Source organism: Denticeps clupeoides, chromosome 15, assembly GCF_900700375.1.
Source record: "Denticeps clupeoides chromosome 15, fDenClu1.1, whole genome shotgun sequence".
In the NCBI taxonomy this organism is placed as follows: Eukaryota; Metazoa; Chordata; class Actinopteri; order Clupeiformes; family Denticipitidae; genus Denticeps; species Denticeps clupeoides.
Window position 1 is genome coordinate 13,146,368 of NC_041721.1, and position 25,620 is coordinate 13,171,987.

General features: G+C 44.9%; 3 protein-coding genes across 5 annotated transcripts; 1 reads left to right on the forward strand and 2 right to left on the reverse strand.

The window, feature by feature from the left end:
* The first annotated feature begins 10 nt into the window (after positions 1-10).
* Positions 11-1,484, forward strand: spx (spexin hormone). The gene is made up of 6 exons (XM_028955292.1): positions 11-233; positions 597-677; positions 755-812; positions 900-962; positions 1,043-1,129; positions 1,465-1,484. Exons 1-6 carry the CDS (start codon positions 228-230, stop codon positions 1,482-1,484), a joined length of 315 nt encoding a protein of 104 aa, XP_028811125.1. The 5' UTR covers positions 11-227.
* On the reverse strand, positions 521-12,283 carry gys2 (glycogen synthase 2). 3 transcript variants are annotated; one of them, XM_028955097.1, is made up of 17 exons: positions 12,190-12,283; positions 11,966-12,104; positions 11,078-11,259; positions 10,602-10,793; positions 10,244-10,429; positions 8,820-8,964; positions 8,600-8,717; positions 7,099-7,219; positions 6,809-6,915; positions 6,129-6,188; positions 5,820-5,898; positions 4,349-4,462; positions 4,137-4,263; positions 3,910-4,005; positions 3,031-3,194; positions 2,781-2,861; positions 521-1,949 (listed from the first exon to the last, which is right to left on the reverse strand). In XM_028955097.1, exons 2-17 carry the CDS (start codon positions 12,084-12,086, stop codon positions 1,725-1,727), a joined length of 2,118 nt encoding a protein of 705 aa, XP_028810930.1. In that variant the 5' UTR covers positions 12,087-12,104; positions 12,190-12,283; the 3' UTR covers positions 521-1,724. The 3 variants fall into 3 exon arrangements, with proteins under 3 accessions (XP_028810930.1, XP_028810929.1, XP_028810931.1); XM_028955096.1 differs by having other exon boundaries at positions 12,186-12,265; XM_028955098.1 differs by lacking the exon at positions 521-1,949 and having other exon boundaries at positions 2,781-2,826; positions 12,186-12,265.
* Positions 12,284-16,002: 3,719 nt separating this feature from the next.
* Positions 16,003-20,721, reverse strand: ldhba (lactate dehydrogenase Ba). The gene is made up of 8 exons (XM_028954081.1): positions 20,574-20,721; positions 18,574-18,707; positions 18,300-18,417; positions 18,047-18,220; positions 17,726-17,899; positions 17,270-17,387; positions 17,072-17,195; positions 16,003-16,625 (listed from the first exon to the last, which is right to left on the reverse strand). Exons 2-8 carry the CDS (start codon positions 18,697-18,699, stop codon positions 16,458-16,460), a joined length of 1,002 nt encoding a protein of 333 aa, XP_028809914.1. The 5' UTR covers positions 18,700-18,707; positions 20,574-20,721; the 3' UTR covers positions 16,003-16,457.
* Positions 20,722-25,620: the final 4,899 nt, after the last annotated feature.

Here is a 25,620-nt window from a genome sequence, read left to right on the forward strand (position 1 = left end):
CCAACGTGCCAATATATTGTTACTTTTTTTTTTTCCTAAAATGATAGAAAAGAAAAACGCCCAGATAGACTCGTTAATTCGCACCTTTAGAGCCCAGCCCGGGCTGAATCGATGCGGCTTGACCTATTGCTGCGGACCGACTCCCATAAAGCACGAGGAGCGCTTATAAAAAGGCGCTCCGGGCGGCTGCTCCAGCCAGACCAGGACCGAGCAGGACACCGGCAGCCATGCAGGTAAACAGTATTACGAGCTTTGTGGATTTGAACATTTTTCTTTTATTTTTTTTTACTTTTCAAAACCTTCCTGCTGCCCACGCGCTCGACGGCTTACTGCATTAAAAAAAATATTCTACTTTACTGCTTTGATACGTAATACCAGATTTCTTAAAAAAAAAAAACAGATTTCTATTAATGTAGACATCCACTTTCACGTTTTATTGTCAAATGCAGAAGGATGCATCATTATTATCAGTAAATAAATATTCCGAAATAGTGATAAAGTGCGTGAGTATATATCTATCTGTCTGTCTATCTGTTTATCCATCTATCCATCTATCTTTCTCTCTGTCTGTTTTCACATTTTATTGCCTCTTGCAGGGTTTGAGGACACTTTCTGCCTATGCTTTGGGTTTGCTGCTCGTGGCGACGTTTGTGTCCCAGACGTGGAGCGCCCCGAAGGTACCGACCCCTCCACCCCCCACTCGCTGAAAGGTGGAAGTGGACGATGTTACTGACACCCAATTTTGTCCACACAGGGCAGCTTCCAGCGCAGAAACTGGACCCCTCACGCCATGTTATATCTGAAGGGAACTCGTACGTGTGCCGCTTGCGTGTCCTTGTGTCCTTTTTCTTAGCAGGATGTAAGCTTTCTGTAAGTTTTAAGCGTGTGGTTTCTTGCAGAGGGACGGAGATTCATCTCGGAAGATAGAAAAGAGGGGGATGTTTACGACACTTTACATTTAGGTAAAGATTTTCACCAGCATCTGGCCGCATGCGTGAATAATATGAATAATACGATGTCTCTCCCGCACAAACACACACAGAGGCCCGCAGCCGGAACACAGAGAAGCTGAGCGTATCCCAGGCCGCTGCAGTGCTCCTTAACTTCTTGCAACAGGCCGGCGAGGAAGGTGAGCATAAAAAAATTCGGTCTCTTTCGTTCACGTCCGGTTTCTTCTTCACGGGCAACAAACAAGCTCTCTCTCTTTTTTCTAGGTGAAGAAAGTGGTCCTCAAACCTATTTTCAAGACATCCCAGTGTGGAAAAGAGACTACTTTTGAATGGATTCGGAAAACTTTGAACTGTTATGTTCTTTCTTTTTTTTTATTGATGGGAATTTAACATACACATAATGGAATTGTTCTATAAAAGAAGGTGTTAATGTCTGAATTAAAATGATATATTTGCATTCATAGCAACTGCATTCGTGTGAAGATTTTCTTTTTGACCATGTCTGTATTGCCAGCGATGGGCGTGTGCCGGTAAAATTCCTTTATGTGAAACATTACACTAAAGACACTAACAAGTCCCAGTGAAGCAATAAGTTCAAAATAGCAGCTTTCAAGGGTGAAAGGTGACCTTCCATCGTGTTGGTAATAAACACCATTCAGCATTCAGTACGAGGCACCGGGATGAAACGAAGTTCCACTTGTGAACGAACGGAACACGACTCTAATCTGAGATCGGTAGCCTGTGACGGCACTTAAAACTCCCAAACTCCGGCTTTCAGTTGCCGTACTCCCCCGGCTGCTTCTTCTTGCGCCTTGGAACAGGAGCCAGGGTGAAAGGCACTTTGATGTTCTGCCGGTCCCTCTCAGCCTCGTCGTCCTCGTCGTAGGGCTCTTCGTCTTCTTCCTCGTCCTCCTCGTCACTGTGATGAGGGGTGGAATGGAGAGATGCCGAAGGGGATGGGGGCACAGAGGGGGGTCGTGGGTACCGGAAGCCCTCGGTCTGTGGCAAAACCAGGCAAAGTTGAAATTTTATGAATGGTTGGCAAGTTTGAGAAACACGTGACCACAGTCCCATCTGGGCTTGAATCGGCAGGGGGATCGAATTGATCACTTGCCATTCTGCCAAATGTTATTCTGTCAATTAAGCGCTCGGGAAACGGTTGGGATTTGACAGGGAATCTCCATCAGGTGCGGCGTGTGTCAGTGATCAGAGCCTGGCGATACGAGGGCGGCGGGACAGTTAACTTATAGGACAGGAATAATACGATTATTATTATTCTGAATTAGCCTGCGTCCCAATCTTACTGAAACATGCCCCCACTGTACATTTATAATGTAGTCCAGCAGTGTTTGTCTACATTCAGTCGTATTCGAATCAGCACCACCTCTAAATAATATCTGGTTAGCCATGTTCACCGGGGGGGGCTGACAGACCGTCCAGCAGCAGGTAGGCGACAGCCCATAACTGGTAACCTTTAAAGTGTGTCAATAATACACATCTTTAAAAAAAAACTTTCCTGTTATGTCCTTCTTTTAATTTCAAACCTTCCTAAGTTAGAGTTAAAGAATATAAAATTATTCAATAGTGGCTATAACACGACCAAAAAAATTGCAGTGTATTAAAGAATATTAAGAACAATAAAGTATCGGTTTCTAATTATCTAGCCAGTGGGTGTAAGAGTGAACATTGCATTTAAAAACCAACCATCATGACAAAGTCTAAAATATATGTGCCATGTTCAGTTTACTGTTCAAATTGGTGTCTATTCTTTATCAATGCAAATAAATTCTCTGCATGACTGCAGGATGGTTCATTTCTCAGTTTGCTTACCGGGGGCGTTGCCGTGGGATCCATTTTGAATTTGTCAGGGAACGACCTGCTGAGGGCCAGATGGCGGGCGTGCATGTAAAACTAGAAATACCCACACAATAAATGATCATTTTGTTAAAATGATGAAACAAGGATCACAAAACTAGGTCTTTACGGTCGGGACAGTGCTGGGACGGACCCCTCTGAGACCCATTTGAGAAATGTCATTTCGACATAATGTGCAGTCACGGTCAGGGAGGGACCTACTCACCCGTCCAAGGTATCTCCAGTCCAAGAGATCCGACAGCCTCTCTGTTCGGTTTCGCTGGATGATGCGCTGGCGGCGCGATTGCTGGCAGAAGCTGAACAGGAACTTGGTGAGCTGGTTGCAGGATTCATCAGCCGAGCGAAAGCGTCGGTCCACTATGTAGATGCCTGCGAGGGAAATGGTTTGAATGATATCTGACAGAACTCGAATGGAGCACATGCTGGCTTGAGAGTGATGGTGCGTAGAACACCGTTTCGCCCCATTATTATAAAGGCAGTTCTAAATTGAAAAAAATTTAAAGAAAGTGAAGTGGTTGTCATTGTGATACACTGCGGCACAGCACACGGTGACACAACGAAATGTGTCCTCTGCTCTTAACCACTGCCCGAAAATGTAAATTGAGCAGGAAAATGCATTACATACACTACAGGACAAAAGAAGAAAACGAAAAATACCTAAAACCTTGCTCAACCTTTCAGTTATGAGTCTGCTTCTACTGTGACATGGAGATGTGTGTTCGGTGGGCCAGTGGTGGCCTAGCGGTTAAGGAAGCAGCCCCGTAATCAGAAGGTTGCTGGTTCAAATCCCGATGTACTGAGGTGCCACTGAGTAAAGCACCGTCCCCACACACTGCTCCCCGGGCGCCTGTCATGGCTGCCCACTGCTCACTAAGGTGATGGTTAAAAGCAGAGGACACATTTCGTTTTGTCACAATGTGCTGTGCTGCAGTGTATCACAATCTTCACTTCACTTTCATAGTCCCTCATTAACAGCCATGTTGTTGTTAACAACATGAACAATGTTGACTAAAGTTCTGATGAATACCTTTTTAATAAATATCTTTTCCCTTCCTAAATCACCTCACTTTCACTTAAAACTCACCATATGCTGCTGGGTCCGAGACATGCTCCTCCATGAAACATCCAAACCCTGACAGATTGGTGGTAACACTTGGGATCCCCATCACTGTGCATTCACCTTTGGAGATCATTATTTGTTACAGAAAGCCACATTTCGCTACGATGCTGTGGTCTGTTGTCACTGTCAACGTTCCACTGGTGACCTGATGGAATATTACAATTCTCGCCGTCCTGTGTCTGGCCACATACCTGGTGTGTAGCCCCATGGCTCGTAATAGGAGGGGAACACGCCCAGATGACATCCGCGTACAAACTCCTCATAATCCATGGGCAAGAGTGGGCTAGTGGAGGACAGGAATTCTGGGTGGAAGATAATCTTCAGACAAAAGCCCAGCGATGAAGGTAAACACGTGACAGCATGGTATGGAGCAGCAAGTAAACCGATCATTACTAATACTTACTTTGACCCGATCGTTTCTACTGTTGAAGAGTCCGATGCGGCGCACGTTGGCCAGGATTTGGTCGGTAGAATCGTCCAGCATGTTGTGTGTGGTTACAGGAGGAAGTGTGTGTCTCTGCAGGGGACGTGTTTACATTTACATGTATTTACATTTACGGCATTTACCAGACGCCCTTATCCAGAGCGACTTACAGTCAGTAGTTACAGGGACAGTCCCCCCCTGGAGACACTCAGGGTTAAGTGTCTTGCTCAGGGACACAATGGTAGTAAGTGGGATTTGAACCTGGGTCTTCTGGTCCATAGGCGAGTGTGTTACCCACTAGGCTACTACCACATGTGTGTATGTGTGTATGTGTGTGTTTGTATGTGAGCGTGTTGGACGGCAGGAAATGAGCAAATAAATAAATAAGAAACAAGTCAGTCTTTAAAAGCATTCACGGATCAGTACGTTTATGGATCTTTTGCAGATTAAAATGTAACTGATCCATCAATGGCGCTGATCCGTGAATGGCGTTTCAGACTGAATTATGGACCACGGTGACGGCATGGATCTCGGGGTGAATCACCACCCGTTTCCACAGGCAATACACGGACACCCGAAGGCAGCACAGCTTGCGGGTGACGAGTTTTTTCCTAGAGAAACAGTTTGTCAGCAGTTTGTCAGGGGGGAGGAACGTTCATTTCTTTTACTTCTTCTCCGAGCTGCAGGGAGATGAACCAGTGTAGGAGAACTCCAGTGAAATAAACCCTCCCAATGTGACGTTACCATTTAGCACAAACCGAACCTTCGCTCAGATTATAGCAGGCCACAATCCAAATCAATAACTCCTCGCGCTTTTGCTCCTCAAAAATATTGATATTAACCTGCAGGCTTCTAGATTTCCATTACGCAGAGGGGAAAGGCGTAATGTATCACCGCCAGGTTCGATCTGTTAACCCACGTCGTGGAGCAGGGGTACGTAAATAATGTCACGCCCGGCTACATCAGAGCGGCGCGATCACGGCTGAAGGAATTCCCTCGCAGCTCATTTCATTTATCGCCATGGCGACTCATATCTCACCGTGACTTAACTCTGACCTCAGGGCGAGCCACGCTCATTCTTAAAAGCATACGTGCCTGGGAATGAATGGGAATGGCTTGCAGTCTGGCCACCGTCCACTAGATTTTACTTTCTTTGGGGTTCCTTCACTGTAATTTTTTTTAAACGGATGTGTTACACACAACTTTTAATGAGTTGTAATGCAAGTTGCAAGACGGTTGATCAATTTCACTACAATATCTAATATCTTTACCACAAATATGTCGTTCCGGTCTGGCATTTTTTGCCAAAGTAATATTATTATTATTATTTTCCCACCTATTTAGCCATACATGAGTTGAAACTCTTTCGCTGTCACTATGATCCCTGCCACTAATGTGCTGCAGATCTACACACTATTCCATGCGAGTGAAGCAGATTTAGTTTCTGCACCTGAGTGGCAAAGATGGCCCTCTTCATGATGGTGAAGTCATCTCGGTCCAGGATCTTGTTCATGTCGGGTATTTCACCCCTGGGGATTTAATGGAAGGGTCAGGAAGAAGGCATCACACACCACTGGTGATACCAGACGTGTTTTTCACACCCCCGGTGCCATGAATATATTTCTGTTCACACTTTGGCATCTGCACAACGCTTTGTATCAACACCCTTGTTAGCACTTTCTTAAGCACAGCGTTGTCGTGACGATGCCCATTACCACCAGTACTCACCCTGCTCTGCGGTGTCGTTTACTGCACATACCTTAATAAGGCCTCATACAAGCGTTTGCCAAACTTCTCCTTCGCGAACTGAGCGGTGTCCCTGGGGAGGGAGTAGAGCACGGAAATGAACTCGTTTCATCACCTCCGGTTAACGTTGTTTACTTTACTTTACTGTACTCGGCAGACGCTCTTATCCAAAGCAACTTTCCATAGATTTGGAGTTTACAAAACTAAAAGAATAGAACATGTCAAGAATAGAACATGCTGGGGAATTGTTAAGTGCTAGACGAATAATATATATATTTTTGTGCAGTGAGTGTGTGTGTGTGTGTGTGTGTGTGTGTTAGACTGAAATACTTTTTAAACAAGTGGGTTTTCAGCAGTTTATTAAAGGTGGTGGTAGTCTCGACTAGTCAGATGGAGCAGGGCAAGTTGTTCCACCAGCCAGGGACTACAAAGGAGAACAGAGTCGATTGGGATCGGAGACCCCGTGAAGAGGGAATTTTTGGTCTCATTTCGTTTGCAGATGTGAGAGGGCGTGCAGGAGTGTAGCTGGCTAGTAGTGTGTTGATACAGGAGGGTGAACTTCCATTTACAGCCCTGTAGGCAGCATCAAGGATTTAAACTCAATGCGAGCAGCTACCAGGAGCCAGTGGAGAGAGGTGAGAAGAGGTGTGACATGGGTAGCAGCTCTATGGTAATTAGACATTACAGACGTACCAAAGCTGCTTGCGTACCGCCTGTCCCTTCAAGGTCTCCACGTTGAAGTTGTTGGTCTTGGCTGGCATGATGAAAAAAGCCACCACTGTCACATCACTCTTGTGGACCTAACAGGGAACGACAGGAAGGCAAGTGCATGGGTGTGTGTGCTGTCACAAAGACTTGCTGGACACAAAGACTTGTTTGTCTCTTATGTCGCATATTTTTCATCATTTCACTGATCCAGTAACAGTCCAGTAGCAGTATACAGTCATCCTATGAGAATCGATTTCAGTGGATAAAGCTCATACCCTCAGAAGATAGTTGAGCCTTGACAGTGACTCCAGAAAAATGTCTGCGCCCTTGTTGCTGAATTCGTATCGGCCAGCGATGAAGAAAAAGAGCGTTTTCTCTAGATTAAAGTCCAGATGGCTGTTAATCAGAAAAGAAATGATTTGAAAGGAAGACCTGATCCAGACTGGAATCATTCTAACTGAATGTTCCTTTTCAGCAAGTGAATTGGTTGCATATTTAGGTTGAAAGAAAATATCATGTTGGAATACATGTCACAGACCACAAACCGTACGAATTGTGAATGAAAAAGGAAAAATAAAAAATGCCAATACTTTATTCAGAATACAACATAGGTGACATATCAATTGTTTAAACTGAGAAAATGTATAATTTTAAGGGCGAAAAAAGTTGATTTCAAATTTCATGTCATCAACACATCTCAAAAACGTTGGGACAAGGCCATGTTTACCACTGTGTGGCATCCCCTCTTCTTTTTATAATAATCTGCAAACATCTGGGGACTGAGGAGACAAGTTGCTCAAGTTTAGGAATAGGAATGTTGTCCCATTCTTGTCTAATATAGGCTTCTAGTTGATCAACTGTCTTAGGTCTTCTTTGTCACATCTTTATGTCACATCTTTATCTTTGGATAAAGGTCTTCCCTGAAAGAGACGACTGAGCCTTCTTGTCCTCCTTACAGTCTTGTCCTCCTTACAGTCCTCCTTACAGTCCTCCTTACACCTTAGTCCAGATGGCATGTCGTCCCAGTTTTCCAAAAAGAACTTCGAAGTTTGATTCGATTGTCCACTTTGCCACAGTCCATTTTAATCGAGTTAATCAATGTTGTGATTCCCATTACAGTAGCATTCCTCTTTGTGATGCAGTGCCGTCTAAGGGCTTGAAGATAACGGGCATTCAGTATGGTTTTCCGGCCTTGACCCTTACGCACAGAGATTGTTCCAGATTCTACGAATCTTTGGATGATATTATGCACTGTAGATGATGATAACATCAAACAATTTTTCTTTGAGAAACTTCTTCGCCACAGCATTGGGGGAATTGGTGATCCTCTTCCCATCTCGACTTCTGAGAGACACTGTCACTCTGAGAGGCTCTTTTTATACCCAATCATGTTGCCAATTGGTCCGCCAGCTGTCCCTTATATGTGCATTTAACTTTTTTATTGCCTCTTTTTGCTACCTGTCCCAACTTCTTTGGAATGTGTAGCTCTCATGAAATCCAAAATGAGCCAATATTTGGCATGACATTTCAAAATCTCTCCCTTTCAACACTTGATATGTTATCTATATTCTAAATAAAAATTAATAAAATATACGTTTATGAGATTTGTAAATTATTGCATTCCTTTTTTTTTTTACAATTTGTACAGTGTCCCAACTTTTTTGGAATTGGGTTTGCATCAAATTGATAGTGTCTATCATCAAAAAAAGAATATAAGTGTGTGCAATTGTTAAAAATATTTACACAAGAAACATGGAGAGCTGTGAGGCAACTAACCCATAGAAGTGTCCTCGGACAAACTCTTGGATTTGAGTCTTGTTTGTGGAGTGCAGGTTCTGAAATTCATGCATGGCTGAAAATTTCTTCACATTTAGACCATTAGGTGTCACTACGTCTGTAGAAAAAAAATCATTTTCTGTTATTTTCGGTGTTCATTATTTAACCAGCAGACAGAACCTTTGAACAGTGACAAAAGTCGAGACAAAAGTTGGCCCACCTGGGTTCCTGTGCAGCATGTGATTGGCCTCTACCGCGGTGATTTGTGAAACGGTGGTGAAGACGTGCGCACAGTGGACAGCTGCCCGTTCCAGACAGCAGCGATGGTAAATCTGCCTCTCACCCGCCTCCTTGTCTAGATTGAACTTAATCAGAAAAAATACTTATGCATTTTTAAGCCAACTAGTGGCTGTAAAAGTTCACAGGGACTGAATTTCTTCTTTTTTTCTCAAACTGGTGCAATTGTAATTCACTACAGTACTCCAGTTTAGGTCACTTGCAGTACGTGCAAACCTAGGGGAGAAACAATACTTTTAAGATGGAGACAACTGTGAATATATATGTATGTATGTATGTGTGTGTGTGTGTGTGTATATATATATATTTTTTTTTTTTTTTTCACAGTATGGCTTTCTGGCCTTGACCATTACGCACAGAGATGGTTCCATGATTCTATGAATCTTTGGATGATATTATACATTGTAGATGATGATCAAACAATTTTTCTTAAAGAAACTCCTTTTTGATATTGCTCAAAATGTATAAAAATGTATATTTATATATAATATATATACACACACACACACACACACACACACACAGGGTGGGGCATTTATATGAACTAATGAAAGAATAAAGTTACGTTAAAACCAAGCACACCATTGTTTTTCTATGGTCACCACCCATATTGAAAAGTTTGCCCCCTCACATATACTAATGGTGCCACAAACAGGACGTTAATATCACCAACCATTCCCATTTTATTAAGGTTTATATATATATATATATATATATATATATATATATATACACACACACACACACACACACACACACACACACACACACACACACACACACACACACATTATTCAAATACAAAAAGTATACATGTAAACATACAATTCAGGACTGTTTTGTAATATTGCAGCTTGCAGCTGTCCATCATGAGAAAATGTCAATTAACCAGTAGCCTGCGGCCTTTGAGGCAATACGACCTTTACAGTCTGTTCAGACGCCAATTATAAACTCCTCCTCTCACACACCAGCACAGCGTACATTAGAGGCAGTCTGAATTCCCATGTTGAATTCTCACTTACTGTAAATGGCAACTTTCAAAACAACTGTCATCCCCACCGAGACCCTAAAATCTGACCGTTGACTCATTCTATATTAATGTGCCACGAGCTGTTTATATGTTGCTGTGGCCAACATAACGTATTAATTATGCTTCTAGCACTACTGTTCAGTAAATGTTACAGAGATTTACAGTGGCTATACATCACAATGGTCACATGTATGTCAACTGCTCCTGGGTAACTAAGTTAATATATAGTGCAGCATTACACATATAAGAAAAGTGACATCAAATATGATATATTTTGGTGCGATTATATGAATTTTTCTTCAACTGTATCATCGCACCTTATCCAAGTTGTTGTAGAAGTCCACATTCCCAGCACAGAGGTACCGCCCCAGCAGTGTGGCATGCGTCGTGAAGACTGTCGCCATGGGGAGCTTGCGTGAGCGGCTCAACACAAGCCCTGCCCCTGCCTGCCACTCGTGGAAGTGGGCGATGATGTTCCGCTCGTCCCGGAGCTGGTCTGTTAACTACAGCAGAGTCAAAGGACCAAAAATCTATATGGGTAGAATTTAACATTTGTGCCAAATAGAATTAAATGCAGGACATGCTCACAATCCAGCATCGCAACATGATGTATCATCATAGCATTTTAACTCCTCTGCTAAATACACTTTTCTTTCTTTTTTATTTCAAGCCAACCTCTTTGAAAAACCAGGCTATGAGGGATCCAAGGATAAGTGAGTCATTTGCTTCTCTGTCATGATAGGGGAGGCCAATACTGCATGCATCCCAGAGGTCCCCCTTCCAGCGATCCAGGTTCCATGCAGCAGAGCCAATATCAAACAGGATGACATAGGGACTTCCCTCTATAAGCCATCGTCCAAAATACACCTGGAAAAAAAAAATACATAAAAAAGATCATTTTCTCCAAAGCCATAATTAACCTGAGATAAATATACATGCTCAAATGTGTGCTAAAAAAAGTCTTATAAACTCCTTAAGCTTTCATTTGCATCACATAATTAGACATAAATCAAGACCAAATTTGGAGTCCCTATTTGGAATGGAAAATAAAATGTGCATTTTCTAAACTCATTTAATATACACATAATAAAGTTCACAGTCTGAAGACCACTATATGTTCAAAGACAGTTCTGTTCTGATACACAGAGTACCTGGCAGCCACTATTGATCAGAGAGTCCATGGCTACTTTAATTGCAGCAATAGGAGGATCACACTGTTCCACTTGGGTCTTGAAGTTATGCTCATAATACGGGCCCATCATGAAGAAGTTTTCTCCCCATTCATCCACCGTGATTTTAGCTTTGGTTTGAATGACTGTGTAAATTCCTCCAACTGCATATAACACACGCATAAACAACATTACTATGACTTTCTGAACATTTGGGGGTTTCAAGCATAAGTACTGATTCTGAGCACTGAGCACTTATTCATGTTCCTAAACATTTACGTAATCTACCACAAGAGGGCGCCAAAGAACCATAAAATGCTGTCCAGATACCACCAAAGGTCCCTATTGCAGAACAGGGTATTAAATATGTTACTTTTGTGTTATATATGTGTCATATAGAATAATACGTTCTGCATTGTAAATAGATGCACTGTTATACATCCATTGATCTATTCAAAAGGACATGAATATGTATGCAGTAATAAAATAATTATTTATATTCCCTGGATTGTCAAAGGTTAGGGCCCCCCCAAAAAATTTTTTGAGAGAGGTTTATTCTAAATCAGTTGGGTTCTAACCTTATCTACAGCTTAATGTTTAACTCATTTTTAAGACACATTTTCATAGTTTCAGCATGATTCAATATTTGCTTTCAGAGGACAAGGATTCCATTTTGACTTATCTATGGAGTCAGTTAAGTTAAAACTGTCCCCCCCCTAGCCACAGTGCAGACACATAATCCTTACTAAACCCAAGGAGAACTGCTGGGAACGGGTGAGATGCAGTAAATGATTAAATACTCCTGATAATACTAATAAAAGTTAAGATAGAAGCTGTTGCCAGGAAAAAGTTCCAGTTTTAAGCACCCACCTTTATTTGTCACCTCCCATGCAACTTCAAATAACAGCAGATTTTCAACCGGCAGGTCGTCTTCCTCCCAAAGAGGAAGGCCACTGAGCGACGACATTGACAGTGATCTGGACAGAGGCATCTTGGCTTTATGAATGACCTGCAGGAAAAAAGTGGGCAAGTGCACATTAGAACTCGCAAACACAGGCGTGGAGCAAGTGTATTAATTGTAAAGGTGTACCTGCCTGCTGGGGCTGGCAGTTGGCGCGGCCCGGGACCGAGAAAAGGGGACTGCGGCGAGCGATACTCCCTTAAACCACGTCTCACTGTCGCAATGACACACACTCACCCCTCCTACTCTTACAGAACGCATTCGGATCCTGGCAGCCGCTGAGCCCCCAAGGCCGGTGGCCTGCGGATAAAGTCCAGTGGGGGTACATGACGCTCACGCGTCCATCACCACACACAAGCGGCCGGCCTTTACTGTCAGGAGAGGTCGGTTAAGCAATGCCATATTAAATATTGTGGATACAAATATACAGTCTCTGCTGAAAAATGTCTGTCCACCAATGATAATGATGGTTAACGATGCTGGTTAGTGCTGGTCAAGAAATCATAAGCATCGGTGTTTTTCATCTTAGTCACATTGGCCTTTTATTGATTTGACAGATTAGCAGAGGGAAACCAAACAAACCATACAGGGCTTGCCAAGAAACTCGCTTGTGACGTAGCTGCAGCGATGAAGTGACAGAAGTGTGTGTGTGTGTGTGTGTGTGTGTGTGTGTGTGTTTGTCAGTGAGAGAGTTTGTTTATTTTTAACAAGAGACCCGTGGTCACGTGTGCCTCCACGTTTCCTTTATTGAAATTTGCTGAAATAGAAATCAGAGGCTTTATAAAAACTGGAAGATTTGAAGACCATAAAATCATCTAAAATTGTAATAATGAAAATATTTTTGTGTAAACTGACAATGTGTGTTCACCATGCATATGGCATATGCGTATAAAATTAAACGTCGACATTATAAAGATGACAAGATAAAGATTTGTTTGCTGTTAAATATCAGGGCGTTGCGTTTTAGGCTCTGTGTTGGTCATTCCAGATAAACCAGCTCCCAGCGTTATGCCATTTCCTACCAGCAGGGGGCACTGTTTCATTAAACGCCATGTAAAATTGCAACAACGTGCAACATTTTGCACATGAGAAGTCATGAGAGGAGAGTGAAACTCAACTAGGCAGGAGCGACAAAGGGAGAGAGGGGTTCAACATTTTTATGTGTCACATGCATAGTTATAGCAGTGAAATACATCCTGGACCTCTCTGTTTTGACTGTGCATAGTTAAAGTATTATTTATTTATTAATTTTAATAAAACTTAATAAAAATTAAAGACAAAAACCCTGCTTAATTGCAGCCGTAGGACAGTTTGAGCAAATGCGCCACATTGCGAGGGAACGGGGGATGTTCAGCGTGAATCGCTTACCGAATGTGATGTGGGGGATCACTCACCGAGCCCAATGTGCCGAGTAGACCAGTGAAATAGCACACAATAGGACAGGACACTTAAGACATCATGATTTATAAACAAGTTTATTTCTTACAAATGTTTTTTTTTAAAAGGAACACCGACACAACACTCGGTTCAAGAGTCGGAGTCGCAGTCTCCTCCCGCCGAGAATGATCCGGTGATTTGGCGAATCGTTTGAACGGATCTTTTTAGTGACCTGATTCTAAAGATTCAGTACATCTAAATGAACTGCCATGCAGTATCACTACTTTGATGTGGGTAAGAAAACGAATCCCAGCACCATACACCAAAATGGAGCTGTTTTCATGTCATAATTGCTAAATCACGTCGCATCTTCTTTGTTCCTATCGGGATTAATTGCTGCCGTGACTACGAGCGCCAAGCATGTTAATGGTCGTAAAATAAATAAGACACTCTAACCAAAGTGAAGTGATTGTCACATGTGATACACAGCAGCACAGCACACGGTGAAATGTGTCCTCTGCATTTAACCCATCACCCTGAGTGAGCAGTGGGCAGCCATGACAGGCGCCCGGGGAGCAGTGTGTGGGGACGGTGCTTTGCTCGGTGGCACCTTGGCGGATCGGGATTCGAACCGGCAACCTTCTGATTACGGGGCCGCTTCCTTAACCGCTAGGCCACCACTGCCCCAAACCAAGTCCATTGCATAAAAAGAAGGTTAAGAATGCACATATTTCCTTAAAATAAATGTGTTATTTTCAACCACAAAGTGTCGTTTAAAGCTAATTTCCCGATTGAATGTGTGAAAAGTCGTGGTTTTGATCACCATCTATAAAGTAAGATGCGCTCCTGACTCCCGTGATGGTGGCTCGCGGTGTTTCTACGTCATAACGGGGCAGCTCGTCGAAAGAAATTGATTTTTAGTTACGATGTTTCCGATGGTGGTCGAAGGCAACATTAATGGAACGTGTTAAGGGTCCAAGCTGAGGATTTTACCGCCGCCCTGATCAATACCGGAGCGCGTGTCACGTGTCACCGGGTCAGGACGTCGTTCAGCGCCCAGATACGAATTTATAGGAGCGAGAGAGAAAAACAATTCCGAAGAAACGTGTCAGTGACGAGGATAAAGCCTACATTTTAAAACGATCTAACAACCTCGCACCTTCTCCGCTACCCGGTCCGGACGGAGACCCGACTCGGGTACCGGGGGCTCTCGCGACGAACTTGGACGGCGTGCGTGAAGTGCGCGCGGCCGCCGTCGTCGGCGGAGAGATGGAGAGGTCGCGCGCGCGCGCGCGCCGCGGGTCCCCCATAAATATCGGCGCTGGGGGTGCAGCGAGCCCCACTGCCGCCCAACTTTTTCTCCAGCGAGCATGAGGGGAAGGAACGCGCTCCTGCTGCTTTCGGCTATGATATGCCAGTACGGAGCCGCGGAGGCTTTAACGCGCGACGTGGGAGCGCCGCCGCGTCCTCCCCCAGGTAACGGGCTCGGTTCATTAAGCTGCTGATTATTACAGGGATCGTGAACGGTACGGTCACCGTCCTGGGCTTTAATTGTGGGGTTCTTGTTGATCGCCAATAGTATGTACAGGTCAAAAGTTTGGACACACCTTCTCAATCAATGTGTTTTCTTTATTTTCATGACCATTTACTTTGGTAGATTCTCACTGAAGGCATCAAAACTATGAATGAACACATGTGGAGTTATGTACTTAACAAAAAGTGGAGACCTGACCTCCACAGTCACCGGACCTGAACCCAATCCAGATGGTTTGGGGTGAGCTGGACCAACAAGTGCTAAACACCTCTGGGAACTCCTTCAAGACTGTTGGAAAAGCATTTCAGGTGACGACCTCTTGAAGCTCATCGAGAGAATACCAAGAGTGTGTAAAGCAGTAATCAGAGCAAAGAAACTAGAATATAAAACATGTTTTCAGTTATTTCACCTTTTTTTGTTAAGTACATAACTCCACGTGTTCATTCATAGTTTTGATGCCTTCAGTGAGAATCTACCAACGAAAATGGTCATGAAAATAAAGAAAACACATTGATTGAGAAGGTGTGTCAAAATGTTTTGTCTGTACTGTATTTTAAAAAATTTGAATGAAATTCCCCAGGCAGCAGCCCGGTCCAGATCCAGAGGTACTCTGAAGTGGCGCTGAGGGAGGTGCCGGACGAGGCGACCCTGTGCTTCCTCCTGACAGAGAAAGACGCCCAGAGCCAGCTGGCCTGCAAGCACAGGTTGGCTCGGAGTAAATTCAACTACAACCCCTTCGGACTCCGCTTCGGGAAGCGCGACAGTTTGCCCAAGACGGACGTGTCCAAATGGAGAGCCGGTCAACTGCTGCCCATTTTACTCTATCAGCAGCAGCTGGCGGTGTCCACCTGAAAACGTAATAAAAGCCTCTTCTCGCATCTGTTGTGGTGTGATTTGTTCGTGCAACAGCTCGGCGAGCATTTCAGATGACATTTAATAGTAATAAACTGTTTATACTGTTCACAAGCTGGCTGCATACGCAACATTTCACAAGAGACATCAATCTGAAGAACAAAAGTAAGGCACACAGTAGGGTTAGGGCAATAGTTCATTAATTTAATTGTTGTTGACAATATGAAGACAAGTCACAGCAGCATATTTTTCTTTACAAAAGGAAAAAGAAAAATGGATGACAAATTTCACATCTCCCTTTAAAACCCAGCTGGAACATGCAATAAAGATTCACTTCACCAGTCGGAACCGTGGATCCACACAGACTTAAATCAAGTGCAAAAAGAGGAAGAAATCTGGCTAGTTCTACACGTCTCAGCGGGGGTGAGGTGGTGCCGAAATGTCCGCTGCTTCTACAACACGGGGCCCTAAAAGACGTGGAAACACCAGCCACATAGAAACTGGAGTGTGGGTTGGAAGGAAGGAAGGAGTGCGTGTGGAAAATGAGGACTTTGGAGTTGAGGAGTGTCTGATTTCAGGATTAAATGGATGGATGAGGAGTGTGTAAGTGAGTGTGTGCGCGCGCTGCTGGATTTGCTCTACAGGTCCTTCAGGTCCTTCTGGATGCCCCAGAGGGTGTCGGCGCTCTTCTTCAGCTGGCCGATCTCGTCGCCGGTCAGGGTCATGTTGACGACGCTGCTGACCCCGGTGCTGTTGAGAACGCAGGGCAGGCTCAGGTACACCTCCTCTGAGATGCCGTACATTCCCTGTCAATCAGGACGGGCAAAAACATATGATTTTGTTGAATTCATGACCATAACATGCATTATAAACGGAAGGATCATTTGCACGATTCCACTTACATCACCACACCAGCAGAAGAAAGTCATTATTCTGATCAGTTGTGTTACAGGAAGGTAATCGTTCGTCATGTGATAAGCCGCACTCAGTGTAATGTGGGGCAGGTTCGAAATCCTAAGCCGCCCCACAGGCGCCTTACATGTTTGATTGGTAAAAAACGTCTCGTCTCGTTGTGTGCTTCACAATGACAAAATCACTTGAAATGAGAATTTAACCATCAACCGAGAGGCGGCCAGCCATGAAAGGAGCAGCGTGTGGGGACGACCCGCGAGTCCGCTTCCTTAACCGCTGGGCCGCCACCGCCCCACTTATACAATATCAGTAACTGTTCGGAATAAAACGGGCTCCTCACCTTCACCATGGTGGAGACGGGGTGGACCCTGTTCATGTTCTTGATGAGACTTTCAGTGAGGTCAGCCACGCTCAGACCGATGGCCCAGTTGGTGTAGCCCTTCAGCCGGATTACTTCATACGCACTGCGATCACGGAAAAGCGGCAGGTTACTCGCCAGCCTTCCGAGACCCGGAGAAGGCTCACCGCGCTCGCTCACCTGTCCACGACCATCTTGTGGGCCTCCTTCCAGTTCTCCTTGTCCTTGTCGGTGCCCATGTCCGGGTTGAGCTTCTGCAGGCTCACGCCAGCCACGTTGGTGCCACTCCACACAGGCACTAGAGAGATAACAAGGAGACATTCCTCAAACCCGCATTCAGCACCAACTCCATTCATCCGCACCGGACCTTCTCTCAGAATAAAGGCCGCCGTGTGCCGCAGGAGCGAAGGAGAAGGTGATCAAAGCAAATTCGGCAAATTCACACACAGCAGTGCCATGGAAACTACAGTAAAGCTGCTATAGAAAGCAGGGCCACATCACAAATACATTTGCATTCCAAGAAAGGCTCACAACCTTTGACCTCCTCACAGATAAACACTGCATACGTTTTCGGATTTTGCTAAGCATACGCGCGACACTGAATATTTTCCCTCTCTCTCCACCGGTGACACACACCGCTGGTGTCGCCGTGCTCGCCCAGGATCCAGCCATTGAAACTGCTGGAGTGAATGCCCAGCCTCTCGGCCATCAGGTAGCGGAAGCGGGCGGAGTCCAGGTTGGTGCCACTGCCAATCACGCGGTGCTTGGGCAGGCCGCTCAGCTTCCAGGTCACGTAGGTCAGCACGTCCACTGTCGGGGCAGATGGAACTCGTGTCACAGAGCGCAGTTACCCATTTTCTTGCCTTGTTAAGCCCCGCCCACATTTTTAAACTGCCGCAGTGGGACCTTCATGTATTAAACAGAATCTTATGGGTAAGGGGGTGTGGGGAAAGGTACCTGGGTTGGACACCACAATGAGGATGCAGTTGGGGCTGTGCTTGACGATCTGGGGGATGATGTGCTTGAAGATGTTGACGTTCCTCTGCACCAGGTTCAGCCTGCTCTCGCCCTCCTGCTGGCGGACGCCGGCGGTCACCACCACGATGCGGGAGTTGGCCGTGACCGAGTAATCTGCCGGCCAGAGGCACAGGCCGCTTACCACAGGTCCAACGCCACGGAACTTCACAACGCAAATTAAGCCCATCCTTACCCTTGTCGGCCACGATCACGGGCGTCTTGAGGAAAAGACTGCCGTGCTGCAGGTCCATCATTTCTCCCTTCAGCTTGTCCTCAATCACATCGACCAGAGCCAACTCATCAGCCAGCTCCTGCAGAACAAGACAAGATTTTCTGATTCTAAATTCTACACGATTATGCTGACTTCAAGAATGAACGTATCATTTCACACTGACTTCAGAATACACATTTGCATCAGAAACACTTGTATATTAAATCAGATGTCTGCATAAACCCGAACTACGTACCCTGAGAAGAATGCTGACTGCACAGGCCATGCCCACCATTCCAACTCCCACCACGGTCACCTTGTTCCTGGGAGGCTCAGCTGGGCCGCTGGCCAGGGGAGTGATGAGCTTCTCCAGAGTTGACATGATTTACGCTGCATGAGCAACATGAAGGTTACGCCATGAAGGTGTGGTAATGATGAAATATCAATTATATGTTAAAGGATAGAAACCATTTGGCTGACGCTCTTATCCAAAGCGACTTACAGGACTGCTATAAAATGTGATTATCACTTATTTGTTTCACTCGGACCACATAATAAATATACTAAAATATTACATATAAAATAAAATAGGCTTATTAAATGTTAATCAAAATAAGTTTCATATGAGTACATTTAGCAGACGCCCTTATCTGTAGTTACAGGGACAGTCCCCCTTGGAGACACTCAGGGTTAAGTGTCTTATTCAGGGACACCATGATAGATATATAGAGAAGTGACATTCAACCTGTTCTGGGTGACAACTACGCAACAATTGGACAAACCAACTAAATAAAGTTCAAAGTGAGGAAAAAAAAAAAAAGTTCAGAGTGACGTTGGTCAAGTGCCTCTATAAAAAGCCTGCACCAGGAATAGGGTCCACACCACACAGAAAGCACCGCACTAAGATCGGGCAGATGATCCCAAATGGAAACTGGCTGCAGGGCATCAATGAGGTCTTTCCTGTGCACGAACAAATAACGAAGCAAGAGAAGTTTCCACTTGCAAAATAATGAAATGATCCAATAAGAATAGTGTCAAGTAAACAAACTTGATAAGAGTCTCCAATAAAAGTACAAGTTCCTTCTGAGTATTTAAACGCCGGCAGATGTGTTTTCTGGACTTTTACAAAAAAAAAAAATCAATTATATTATTTTAATAAAAAAAAAAATAAATTGTGGACAAATGTCACAAAAATCCTTTTGGTCATGCGTCTAAATCCGAAGTCCAATGGACCATGATCACCTCATTTTCTTCTGCTCAGCATTAACTCTCCATGTATGAGGGTCCAGGGATAAAGCAGGGCCTTCAGAACTAACCTCTCACCTATAAAAGACTGTGACCTCAAGAGAACCATAAAGGGTGCCTAAAGCCTGCACAGATGCCTCACCACTGAAACAGAATGAAAAAATAAAAATATACAATATAAAAAATTAAAAAAAAGAGAAATTCTTCGAAATAAGAGATTAAAACTACTAAGTTGATGTGTGTTTACAGTGCATTGAACCCTCTAGACCTTTTCTAATAAAAACTGCCAGCTGTGCCAGTCCACTTGGTGGCAGTGGAAGGGCATCGGCGCCCAGGGGAGGGACCGTGACTTTGGCACTGAAGGTTCTTTAGAAGGCCTGTTGAAAAACTGGGTGCTGCTTCTAATCTTTACACCCCAAAAATACGTCTGAACGGCACTGATCAGGAGAAAAAAAAAAAAACGAGAGAAGTTCCCACGTCGCGCCGGGTCTGTATTTCATCGTTTAGGCCCAACTAACTTGACCAGGCCGCGACCCGCCGGATCGAGTTAGATGAAACGTGCCGTAATTAAACGGGGGAGAAACCGCGCGTTGCGCCGCCCGTAAACGGACCGCTGCGGTGACGCAACCGACCTCCCGAACGTCCTTGAGCGCGGGATGCTTCGCGCGGCCCGCGGCCGGTAATCCCCGCAATTGTTCCGCGGTCCCGCGGATCGGGTTAAACGCGCAACGGAGGGCGGCTCGGACAAACGCGACGGTGGAACGCGCCATGTTGTGCGCTTTTTATATAGATGGCGGCAAACATGGCCGTTTCATCATCATCATCATCTTCGCCACGAAGCCTTCGTTCATTTTAAAATTCGCGACGCGAGCGGAAGCGGAGACGCTCCCGCCACGTCGTACGTGTCCGCGCCATCAACAAAACGCTGCATATCACGTTATAACGCCTGCAGAGTCCTGGCGAACAAGTCATTCAGTTTAAAGTGTAAACGTGGGTCGGGCGCGTACATACATTTCTGCAGCGAGTTTGGTCCGCGAGTGGAGTGGAGTGGAGAGAGGGCTTGACTTGCAGCACGCCGTTACCGGGACAGGGGCAGCGACCGAGTGAGCGCGTGACGGCGCGCGCGCCCCGCCCTTATAGCGCTTCCGCGTGGCGGCCGTCGTCACCTGGCAACCCCCCCGCCTGCACGCGCCCGACAATCACAATTCAACTGGGGCCGCTGTGACGTCACCAGGCGGCCGATCTGACGCTCAACTGGTTCCACCGGCTCTCAAGATGTGAAAAGGACACGTGCGCCGCTTCTCCTTCTCGGGTGGAAGGAACTTCCTGGAAATGTTTCATCCCATCCCAACAAGGTTTACAAAAACTTTGGAAGGAGTCAGAACTGGGGACAAATCAGGCCCGAAATGTGTTTCCATGTGAAACGTGAAAGTGAAGTGATACGTTGCAGCACAGCACACGGTAGTCTCCCATCCAAGTACTAACCAGGCCCAAGCCTTCTTAGCTTCTGAGATCAGACAAGATTGGGCATTCTTCAGCTGGATTGTCCGTACACAAACTCTGCTTGAAAATCTTGAACTTTAAACCAAAGGGGCTTGAACACATATCAAAGCGTGAAAACTCCCGCTTTACTGTCAAATTATGATGGAGCAAAAAAAGCTAACAAAGCGATGTAAATACTTTCATTTTAAAAGTTTTTCAATAGTTAAAGCTTACAGCAACTGGTATTCCCAGGTAGTCTCCCATCCAAGTACTAACCAGGCCTGTTAGCTTTTAACCCATTATTCTTGGTGAGCTCCCATGAAGGGAACTTTTTCAAACCGGCAACCTTCTGATTACGGGTCTGTTTCCTCACCCGCTAGGCCACCACTGCCAGTGGTTGCGAACGTATGTGAATCGGGTGATTGGTTTGTTGGGGACATTTGGCCTTATGAAGGTGGCAAGACATACACAGGCCCAAGCGATCCTCATCAGTGCCACCCGAGTCAGCCTGTTAATGGCCGCGGTGTCTAATGAGCTTTCTCTCCTTATTGAGGAAGTGAGATCATTGGCTGTGATTCGGAGCACCAACCTGCAAGCTGTCATTGCACGACCCACCGCTTTCCATGCTCCGTTTACCCTTTAATTACCCTTCTAAGACCAAGGCAGGGCCTGTTCACGCCGCAGTTCACCCGACTTTGCTCCCGTTGCACCAGTTCCCACGGGGTTAATGGGTGACCAGCTCAAACATCTTCAGGAGGACGTGGAGGTGGAGGAATAACAGCCCAGCACGAGTTGATGTCAAGAGCTTTGCAAATAATCCCAGTTACCTCTTCCATAAATCCTATTATCTTATGAAACCCCATAAACCCATTTGTTAAATGTAATATCTGTGAACACTAAAATCTGGCATGTATTCGCCATTTTTTTTTTTATTAAATCTATACTCAATCCATTTGTTGTAATATTGAATCAAATGTATATAGATGTGCTTCTATATAGCTCAATATTAAGAGGATCACCGGAGAAGAACTGAAGGCTATTGGAATATGCTTTGTTTGAAACAGAAGTCGTATTTCTCACATCTCCCCATCCAACGCTGCATGCCACAAATGCAGTCCCCCCCCTGCATGTCTTCCTCGGAGCTCTGCCCATTCTCGCAGCCAATGGGGCGCGAGTCCCACCCACCGGCCTCTCCAATCCTTCTCCTCCTCAGCACTGATCCAGTAAAGTCGCTTGAGCTGCGGCCGACAAGCCTGACAAGGGCGTAGCGTGGCACACACGGGCAAGATTACCGTGCGTATGTGTGCATTGTGTGTGCAGCAGATCTGGAGGTGTTACGCAACCCTCAGAAGCTCCTTTACAAAAGTCTTGTCAGCACCTGGTATTCTGATATTCAGAATTGAATAAATGCCTATATACATACTATTATAATTAATATACATAATTAATAGTATTTCAGTAATATTACACATTAATTTATTAAGACACTGACACCTAATTTCTGAATTATAACATTAAAATAATAAAAAAACTATACAGTTGCCAGAACTGAAATGATGGGTAAATTCCCATTTCGATTTTAAGCTCTCTCTTTAAGAAATGTCACTGTGTAGATGCAACATGTTCAGTCCATTTAGTCCTGATGTATTTTTCTTTTTGGAGTCTGAGGAAGAATGTTAATTTTTTCCATGTTTCATTGTTTTTTTTTTTTCAGGTCCTCTTCTGATTCTGTTTCTAACCATTTCCTCACGATGGCCTCTTTGGCTGCAAATAGAAGTATTGGTATCAGTACTCTGTCCTTTTCCCCACTTTTCAAATGACATGTTTCCCCATAATATCAAGTCACATGTGAGTGGAAAGCTCGTCACAAAAATAGTTTCGGGCAGTCCCAGAAGACATGGAAGAGATTGGCAGTATCATGTCCACATAATCTTCATCAGCACGCACCGTAATATTTTATAGTGAAGGATAATTGACTGGAGGGAAGAACGCACCCACAATGCAAGGCAGTGCCTCAAAAATGTCAGCATGCATAGACAAGCATTACAGAACAAGCCGTTCCGTGAAAGACAAGATCGCAAAGTCAGGCATCACATGGTGCTAAACCACCAACAATTGAATAAACAGCGTCTTAACGGTCAGGTTACCATTTAGCCTCATTTATCAGAGGCGTCTCCCCTGTTCCCGGGTGACTGTTTGCAGGAATGTGGCACAGTTCTGCTATCGCTTATGGCCGCTACTGTGCAATCAACTGACAATGACAGTATCAGTAACGTCTCAGATAATCCAGAAGAAGTCGAACTCTGGGCTGTAACGATCGTCCTAGACATAAACCCGTTGACCGGGGCCGCTCTCCCTACACGAATTTGCCAATCAGCACGCACCGTCGCATGGCAGAGCTGACATATCAAATCACGACTGACCTAAAAATGGAACAAAGGCGTTTATTGTAGCCCTCTGGCTGACGGGAGCTGCTGAAGGCAACTCATTCGTACGCTGTGCTCGAGCATTGTTCCCCACGCATTTAAGAATGTTTGGTGTGTTCTGAGAAACGAAAGTTAAAATTGAAAAAAGGGTCACTAATCAATATCAGAAAATGAAACTGACGATGAGGAAAAACAGTAGCGCTTCGTGCAAGAATAACGCTGATCATTAGGATTTGCAGGTGCAGGTCCACGTTGTCATATTTCAGCTTAATATATGCTCATCATAGCATTTGTAATAAAGAACTTTACAGACCACTGCGTGCATGCAGCGGAACGGTTCTGGAACAGATGCAACTGTGCAATTAAAAAATTAGTCGAAAAGCTCTTGAGTGTAAAACGTATGAAATGTCAATTTAGGTCAATTCAAATCTAATTTCATTGAAGTGTATATCATGATAATCATGGTCCATTTTTAGACCCCACTCTAGACCCCACCCCATTCATTTCAGCAAAAGTGGCAATGACTCTAATAAGAAAAGACACGTTCAGCTGTCCCATGGCTATTTTCTGGCAAGACGAAGCAGGACTGGCCGATAGACAAACCTCCTGGTCACATGCTACACCCGAGCCCTCACACACTGCTTCTCAATAAGCTGCTAATCCTTACTCATTAACCAGTTGCCTCTGATTAGATAAAAACCAGAGCGAGCGTTGCTTTGGGCTCAAGCCTTCTGGGAAATGGCCCCAGCTAACTCGCATTCAGCGAGTTTCAGAAACGACCTCCAGGACAGCCAGCAGGGGCGGGAACAAAAGAGCTTGAGGGGGGGGGCCAGCATGGGGTCGGCGAGGCGGTCCCGACGTGGAGGCTGCGGCGCGCCGCTGAAATAGCCGGGAGTGGAAGCTCGTGTCCGGCATGTGAGGATCTGACCTTTGCTGTCTGCTGTGCCGCACGGGTTTGTTCAGTCACACGCTGAGAGGGTGGCTGAGGTGCATCGTGTTCATTTTCTCTCTGCCAAACAATATAATGGCTCAAGGGTGTCACTGACGAACCTCCTCATCTCCAGACATCTTTTGAGCTGGAAAACCTGCTGGCTAAGCTGCACAGAGAGGCGTGTTGGTAAAAATAGCCTCGGAGTCCTGGAATATAGCTGTCCCTGCACTGGTACCCCATTGGGCGTCCCTTATATGTTCAGCAGCGTATAAAAACCAATTGACACCATTCAGCTGCTTCAATTAAGCATTTGAATTTGTTCGTTTGTAGCTCATTGTCGTTTAGTGCATGTTGTTTCATTCAAAAACTACGGACATGGTGGAACGGTGGCCCTTGAATGGGCCCTGTTTAAAAAAGAGAAAGTGTTATTATTCGTCAGCCACGCTTTTTGAGCCATTACTGCGGGAAGGCTAGCAGGGGGCAGAGGTCACAGAGAGTCTGGACTGTATATCCCATGACCCTTTGCACCCTCGCCATCAGAGACTGCCACAAATCCCAAATGCAACAACGTGCTGTGCATTTCCAGGAACACATATCCATTGGGTCTCTACATTCACTGAGCTGAACACCATCAACACTTGAATCCAGATGGATTCGGATGACGACAGTAGACGACATTCTATGCTCCCTGTCAATATATTGTTATGCTGGCCACCTATTATTAGTGCATTAAGAACCTCTGGGTCCACAGCAATTTTACACACACACACACACACACACACACACACACACACACACACAAGCAACAACCACAAACACACAGAGACCCAAACTGCAGGGCTGACAGGTTGCATCTTATCATGCTGAATGCAAGCGTGATTCGAATGAGATTGCCTGCTCACAGTTTTTGTGCATCCCTGATAACACTCAGGCGCTGAGGTTGCAGCGACCTCACCCGAGATGCGGTTCACACCCCGGGTCCGTCTTACAATTCTAGGACTGAACAGGATATGCTTATTATACAACGCGTTCATTTCCATCACATCAATTTCAGATGTATTTCCACAAAATGGGTTTTCATCAAACAATTTTTAACATTGGGTGTTTTTTTTTTTGTTTTTTTTTTTTTTTACAAATGTCCCACGGTGAAATGTTAACATCATACATGTTCATACATCATGAATGAAAAACAGTATATTATATAAATAGTATATTTTCC

What these genes read in the sequence shown, in the direction of transcription:
- spx (XM_028955292.1), top strand. An exon ending in AGACGTGGAGCGCCCCGAAG is followed by an intron (nt 678 to 754) that starts GTACCGACCCCT and finishes TTGTCCACACAG; the next exon opens with GGCAGCTTCCAGCGCAGAAA. An exon ending in GCAACAGGCCGGCGAGGAAG is followed by an intron (nt 1,130 to 1,464) that starts GTGAGCATAAAA and finishes CTGTATTGCCAG; the next exon opens with CGATGGGCGTGTGCCGGTAA.
- gys2 (XM_028955097.1), bottom strand. Translation starts at nt 12,086, where the DNA reads ATGCCTCTGTCCAGATCACTGTCAATGTCGTCGCTCAGTGGCCTTCCT. An exon ending in TCTACAACAACTTGGATAAG is followed by an intron (nt 8,965 to 10,243) that starts GTGCGATGATAC and finishes TTTCTGATTAAG; the next exon opens with TTCAATCTAGACAAGGAGGC. An exon ending in GGCTCAACTATCTTCTGAGG is followed by an intron (nt 6,916 to 7,098) that starts GTATGAGCTTTA and finishes GTTCCCTGTTAG; the next exon opens with GTCCACAAGAGTGATGTGAC.
- ldhba (XM_028954081.1), bottom strand. Translation starts at nt 18,699, where the DNA reads ATGTCAACTCTGGAGAAGCTCATCACTCCCCTGGCCAGCGGCCCAGCT. An exon ending in CGTGATCGTGGCCGACAAGG is followed by an intron (nt 18,221 to 18,299) that starts GTAAGGATGGGC and finishes TCTGGCCGGCAG; the next exon opens with ATTACTCGGTCACGGCCAAC. An exon ending in CACAAGATGGTCGTGGACAG is followed by an intron (nt 17,196 to 17,269) that starts GTGAGCGAGCGC and finishes CCGTGATCGCAG; the next exon opens with TGCGTATGAAGTAATCCGGC.